The sequence below is a fragment of the Hakea prostrata genome, chromosome 1 (genome assembly GCF_041222555.1).
Source record: "Hakea prostrata isolate BN-2017 chromosome 1, UWA_Hpros_2, whole genome shotgun sequence".
Lineage (NCBI taxonomy): Eukaryota > Viridiplantae > Streptophyta > Magnoliopsida > Proteales > Proteaceae > Hakea > Hakea prostrata.
The window spans coordinates 68,308,845-68,316,109 of NC_142600.1; the positions used below are offsets into that span (position 1 = coordinate 68,308,845).

The following is a 7,265-nucleotide window of genomic DNA, read 5'->3' on the forward strand; positions in this document are numbered from 1 at the left end:
CTTACTCCTTAAAAGTAATGCCACCCTAGGGTTAACCAATTTATTAATCAGATCCTTACATGATGAAATTATAACAATGATACCTACATCTTGCTATTAGGAAATTACACTTAAATATTGATGTAAACAAGTTAACTTCACTAAAAAATAAGAAAAATGTTGAACTGAAGACCTCAACTTGTTTCTTCATCTTTTTTTACTGTTTGCAATTTCATCCTCTGTTAATCGTACATTTTCACAAAGTTTGGGAGGTATGACTCATGGGTAGTTTTTTAAACTTAGGACGTGTTGGGTAATATTACAAATGGATAAATGAATATGAATTTTTATTTCAGGCTTTCAAGCACACATGAAAACTAATTGAGATTAACAGTGTTAACAATAGGGGTCTGATAAGTTGGACAACTGTGGCATTAACATTAGGGGTAACTCATAGAGTCAGACTGGAAATTTCTCTTTGTTACATGGCTCAAACTCTGTCTTTATCCCCTTGTGTGGAATGGGGTGAAGAGATTTATAAGCCCATCTCTGACATTCACAATAAAACCCAATCCAAGAGTGACCTTGACTTTGATTTAGTTGCTATGGAAAAGCTAGTTTTAAACTTCTAACAAAAAAAAAAAGAAAAAGAAAATAAGAAAATGGCTTCAAGTAGTGTTTGTGCTTGGAACAAATATGTAGTAAAACCCAACAAAACAAAGTACATCACGGGCTCTGGCATTATTCTTTGATTATATCCATTTGAGGCATTCTTTTCTTGAAACAAGAACTCTCTTTTTTTTTCTTTCTTTTTTTTGGGTAAACCTTGAAACAAGAATTTATTGCAGTGGAAAAGGAGAAAGGGACAACAGTCCCCAGGAGTCTAATCAGCAAACAATAACTAGGCCAACTAGGCTACTACACAAACGCTTAAAAAGAGCAGAAAATTTCCAAACTTGGTAAAATATGAGCCGTTGATAGGGATATTGACATTGTAAGTGCACTTCATTGAAGAAAGAAAAGCTAGTAATCTAAACCAAAGTCCTAACAAGTCTGTGGATATATTTGACCCAAATGAAATGTAGTGTGGTCCTGGATTTGACTGGATCAATTGGTGGCCACCTTCCCATATTGAACATCTGGAGATCATTCACAAATATTGCCTTATTTAGAAACAAACTAAGGTGACCCTTTAGCATATTTATCACAAGAGCAAGAATTTTATCCTTGAAATTTCACTTGAACACAGTCTAGAGCATTTTGGGTTAATTTGGCAAATTGCTTCAGTCCTGAGTATTTAATAAGTAGGACTGTCAAGCCAATTGTTGAGATCGAAACCTGGTCAAAATTTCGATCTCCACTATTCATCCTCGACCATTGCTGGAGCGGTTCTCCATATTGACTTGAACACAGTCTAGAGCATTTGGGTTAATTTCGGACAAATTGCTTCAGTCTTACGCATTTAATAAACAAGACTATCCAGCTAATGGTTGAGATCTCGATCTTGTCAAAATTTCGATCTCGACTATTGCTGAACGGTTCTTCACATTGACTGAAACAAAGTCCTAATTTCAGGTGTTTCTTTTATCTTGGATGATTCATTCAAAGTCACCCTCTTGCTTACATGCCTGAATGTATAGCTTCTACTTCTTTTTTTAAAAGAAAATGTGAAGAGCTTCCATGGGGAGCAGTAATGGTGATTCTGGATTGTCTAGTAGCTATGTTGCATGGGGTCTCGTGATAAGCAAGAGTCCAAAAGGCCCAAAATCTGGAGTTGGGATCCCCAAAATCTTATCTAGATTCCTCTAACACTAGTAGGTTGAGTGCCCAGCTCCGTGATTAAATAGTTTGTCATGAAGCCAAAACCAAACTAAAACTTCCATTTTGTCTTTGATTCAAATGGCTGGTTCTGGTTTTTGTTTGTTAGGATTAAATTAACACCCTTAAGAGGCGGTTAGTAAAGTGGCCCTGGGAAAAAGTAGAAAAGTAAAAAATTTCACAAGGAAAATTTTCAATGCCACATTACATTATTCAATTTATCAATCAAGTCCCCTATTAGTCAATTACTCATTCAGGTGGTCTCAGTTCATTTTTATTGATTTATTTTAACATTATTCCCACATTATAAAGGAAGAAAATGACAAAGAATAAGACAAAAAAATAAAATAAAATAATCATATTAGAATAGAAATCATGAATATACAAGAATAGAAGACGAAGAGGAACAGTTGAGTTAAAAGAAGTCGAGTCCATTGTCATTAAAGTATACTCTTAGATTTTTAAAAAGTTTTAACTTACTTATATCAACATATAACTATAATTTTCTAACATCAAAAAGTGTCATTAATATATTTTTTCCCCCATATGAGGTCTAATTTGTAAATTAACTATTTTCGAAGGTGACATTAATTTTAAGGTAACTCTAGCACTAAAAATTATTCCTTCAAATCTAAGTTGGTTTGTTTAACAAAGGTGAAATAATAAAGTGACAATCTTCTCTAATTTAAGAGGTCTATTTATAAAACAAAGCATTTGATACACCTCTCTTATAAAAATCCACTACTTTAAGGTGAGATTTTATAAAAAATAATAGTGAACAAATGAAGAAATTCAGAGACAAAAGTCACCCTTACTTTACCCCAATTTAGAAGCCCCTTCTAATATTTTTTATCATCAACAACACACTATGGTTGCGCTTGTTTGCAAAGATGGAGTGAGAAAAAAAAAACATGTAAACTTTACGAATAGTGGAATGGGGGAAAATGAAAGTAAATGAATCCTACTTTTTAATTTTTAATTCAATTATACAAAATCTCATATATTTTGTAAGATTTTGAAAAAACATAGGATGAAAAAGTTAAATTTACCACCTCCCCAAACAAGTCCCCAACTTTCTCACCCCAACCAAACAAACCACACTTAAAAATTTAATGAAAAAGCATACTTTCTCAAAAAAAAAATTCCCATTTTTTTTTCCGAACCCACCCTTATTCCAGTAGACAAACGCAGCTTATCACAAAAACTTAGAAAATTTTCTTTTTTGGTTCAAATCTCAAAAGCTCTGAATAGCCCATAGACTCATGACACGGCCCCTAAGCCTAAATCACCTTACAAAAACTTTACTGGCAAGAAAAAGAGGTTAGAGAATGTACTGCAAAACCAAGCAGCAACCTTTAAGGAATCAAAGAGAATAATGACCAACACAAGGAGCTGCATGTCGGCCATGTCTTCACCACTAGAGAAAACCCAACAAGCTCTGCAATACTACTCTCTATCAAGATCATGAACAGAGTCTAGACCCATCGCCCACACCTACCCCACATTCACTCACATTTAATTCCAGACAGCTTTACAACTATGTAATGCCACAAATAATTTCCATAAACACATCATCAGCTACACGAGTAACAACTAGACATAAACCAAAAACAGCAGTTAAGAGCATTCAAGAATATAGAAAACCCAGTAGAGCTACCACATCTGGAACAGCTTTAACCATCCCCAAGAGCCAAATATGTTTCACAGGCTCAAGAAGGGAGGCAGCAAGCAAGCTAGCTAGTCTTGGAAGTTGAAATAAGTAATAGACGACCCACCCAGAATTGTCTGTCATGGACTCTGGGGAAAGAAAAAGGGGTAGAAGAAAACAAGAAATAGAAAGAGAAAAGGATTGAGATTTCCAATGGGCTAGGGTTTCACACTTTCACTCTGGGGGGGTGAGATTTAACCAACTCTCTTCCTTTTCCAATCCAACTTAAGGCCCCAGTTAGATAAAAAGCTTTTCTGCAACTCTACCATTTCCCTCAAGAAACTTGGCACAGCAGGATACAAATCCCACCAATAACAAAATTAAGTACATATTTTACACTCAAAATATCCATACCTAGAAGTCTGAAAATGACAACTGCAAGCTAGGCGAACATGATGAAACAAAAATTTACTGAGTTGAACACCCAGAAGAATCCCTTGAATCTTCCCAAACTAAAGGCAAATTAACTCTAGTGGAGCAATTCAAAATATATAATCAGTAAGTGAAAAAGTAGTGAAATAAAGGTAGAAGAGACGGAACAAAGCATATGTGGTGCAGGCAGGTCCCTCTTCCCCATCCCCTATTGTTTTCTCCTTTCTGAAATCTCTCAGCTGTAAGAGACGGAAATGCTAAGAGGAAACTATGAATTAAATAGGAACCCCAGAATGGGAACGGAAAGACAAAGTACAATAATTTCTCTACAAAATTGGGAGGTCTGTGCTTCTCCTCCTCTTTAAAGAGACCATCTGAGTATCAAATATCAAATAATAGAGTATTCCCAGAAGAACAGGAACGACAAATACCCACTCAGAGTTACTCCTTTACTACATTCTTCAAGAATCTATTAATTTCTATTACCGTACCAATTCAGTACAGTGGCGACCTCTGAGGGATGCTCTTTCGCCGATTCAAACTCATTGTGATTTCTGATACTCGTGAGCATGTTGGACGGTAGGAAGTCCGGGGAACTGAGATGTTGCTTCGTTTCTTCTTCACAAACTCAGTAGTTGCAGTACATGCAAGGGTTTTGCAACCCACAACTCCACCACCACTTGCGCTTGAACCAGAAGATGTGCGTAGAGAAACTGGCGATTCGAGTACCGAGTCAGGTGTCATTAGCCCTTCGTCAAGGTCGCAGCTCTCGCCTTTGGCTCCTTCAGGTAAAGGAAGGAATTCGCACTCGTATAGATAATTACCTAGCCCACCTTCTGTTCGTACCAGATGATTAACCTATAACAACCAAGAGAGTTTAGAGATGATAGAAAAAGGTCAAGACCCAGAAGAAATTAAGAGAAACACAGATGCAAAGAGGCCAAGAACTTGGATTTTGTGACTCATTTTTTCCTGTAACGTTTTGAACCTTGCAGGCAAGAGAGCAGAAGAGGTAAGGGTCTTGAAGGCTTCTATCACAGATGGTGCAGACGTTACCGGAACCCCTGAAAGGCCTAGATTGAGGCCTCTGATTTAAAAACACCACTTTCGCGCTGTTCGTGGTGTAAGACTATTCACAAACAAGTGCACTACGTCAGTCACGGAATAATAGAGAAAAAAATTAGATTTATCCTTGATGAAGAACAAGGTTCAACTTACTTGAACAAATTCACAGTTGATTAGCTTTTCAATATCATCAACACGTATAACATCATGATAAACATACCTTCGTATCTGAAGTAAACAAAGAACCTCAAGATTACACTGAGAAATACACTAAGAAGAAAAAAAGTAAGGAAATGTGATATGCTGGAAAGTGAAGAAACCTGTAGAAGTCTGTGAGAGCGGTGAGGAACTAAGCAGTGAGGACAGATACTAGTGCAACAATCCAAGCAAAATATATTCTTTTCATTCTTCTTCGCAGACTCATGAATCATACATGGGTTAAAGAACTTCTCTCCCAGAAGGGCTTCAAGCCAGTGAGGGAAAGAAGAAATACCCACCTGCTAAAAACACCCCAAACAGACAAACAACAAGATTCAAGTTAATTCCAGAGAAAAAGCAGCAGCATCAAAGTAATTAACAGTACCAAACCCACCATTTTCTTTCCTTGCTTAACTTAATGTTTTATCTCCGAAGCTCTTGTAAAGAGGAGGAATAGAACTGTTTATGATGATGGTACATAGGGAGTCTTGAACAGAGAGGCTCCAGCAGTTATTGCAGAGGAGAAGTGAAAAACAAAAGTGGGCTTGAGAAGAAAGGAGGTGTGTGTGTGTGTATGGAGGGAGAAAGAGTATAAAAAGGGCAACGGCGCCCGCAGCTGCAACTACTGTATTGTGTTACTGTTACCAAGGAAGCAACAGGAGTGGTAAGGTAAGGTTGGGCTCATTTAAAGAGGGGCTTGTTTGTAGGTAGTAATCTAGCGTGGCCTCCAATACCAAAACCAGAGAAAAATTTTGAAAAGCTTTTGCCTTTTTTTTGTTTCTCCAACTTCACGACTACCCTAGAAACCGTAGAAACGGGATTGTTATTACTTAATTCATGTTTTGCTTCTCTCTGCCTCTGCAAAATGACAAGACCAGACGGTGACCTTTCTCAATTACGGTGACGAAAAACTGTAAAAAGATTTGATTTTTCCTCATAACTGAAAAGTGACCGCTCCGCTCCAGCTAGCTGCTGCCATGACAGATTGACAGTAATGGACGACTCTTTCTGCGATATGTCCAACTCATCCCCACTGGTTACTTCAGAAGGAGCCAAGCCCACATTAGGATGCTTGGGAAAGATTTTCTCACTCATCAACTCTTTAAATCAAACAGCTGTTTTGAAGGGAAAAAAAAATTCTTAAATTCAACATTAAAAATTTTCTTTCTTTTTTTCTTTTAATTTTCAAAATTCAATTTTTTTTGGTTTATCACTTAGACTTGAATGGCAACATAATAAATCACTATGGTAGGGATTAATGAATTATTTTTATTGATATATTAATTTTCATTCATGTTTTTGGTCTAGCATGGAAGCAGAAGTTAATGGCTTCTCTATTCCTAGTGTACTTTGCACTGTACATCAAATTGGGTAAGAAATTTCTATTAAAAAAAAAATTGGGTAAGAAATCATTGTCTAGTGTAACAATATTTGTACTAGCACGGGTCTATTTATGGTGTCACGTGTTGTGTGGATTCAAGTACAAATTAGATCATCTTAGACATGTCTAATTCCTTTATGTCTATTTCTTGGGTTAATTTTAGATGTATTAACGGATTTACAAAAGTCAATAAATCTCGTACACTGAGGTGCATAATTATACTTTCATTTATGAGAGCCAAGGAGTCTGTACTACAAAGTATAGACAAACACGAAAAAAAAGGTCCCATTTCGATACGCAGGAAAGGGTTTTCTAGAGTCAACCATGTTGTTAATCTCCAAATGAGCTAATGAGTAGGACTGAAGGGAAGTTCGTTAATTTCCCTGAGAATGTGAGAAAGGTACAGTTAGATACTTCCAAATTGAATCTCCCTTCACAGCCAGCTTTTTCGTAAATAAGATGGTTATATTTATAATAGCATTGTTACGTCTCTTTGAATGAAATATTATTGGCTCTAGCGAAAAGTAGTGTATGTAAGATTGTTTAATTATATGAGAGTTTTGATTAAATAGGATAACAAATGGTATCATGTCTTCTTTGCATCTAGGCATGGTATCAAAGTTGTTGATTTATGTTCTTTTGCAATTTTAAATATATGTTAAAAAAAATAAAGGAAATGGTTCTCTATGTGTCCACAAACACAGTCAATGCCAATGTTTTTAGAACTCTGACATCTCTTTCTTC

The 7,265-nt window shown here is 36.3% G+C and overlaps 1 protein-coding gene across 2 annotated transcripts; it reads right to left on the minus strand.

The window, feature by feature from the left end:
* Positions 1-4,063: 4,063 nt before the first annotated feature.
* On the minus strand, positions 4,064-5,858 carry LOC149029558 (protein RGF1 INDUCIBLE TRANSCRIPTION FACTOR 1-like). 2 transcript variants are annotated; one of them, XM_089150995.1, is made up of 5 exons: positions 5,535-5,858; positions 5,263-5,439; positions 5,096-5,170; positions 4,866-5,006; positions 4,064-4,735 (listed from the first exon to the last, which is right to left on the minus strand). In XM_089150995.1, exons 1-5 carry the CDS (start codon positions 5,535-5,537, stop codon positions 4,373-4,375), a joined length of 759 nt encoding a protein of 252 aa, XP_089007121.1. In that variant the 5' UTR covers positions 5,538-5,858; the 3' UTR covers positions 4,064-4,372. The 2 variants fall into 2 exon arrangements, with proteins under 2 accessions (XP_089007121.1, XP_089007120.1); XM_089150994.1 differs by having other exon boundaries at positions 5,263-5,442.
* Positions 5,859-7,265: the final 1,407 nt, after the last annotated feature.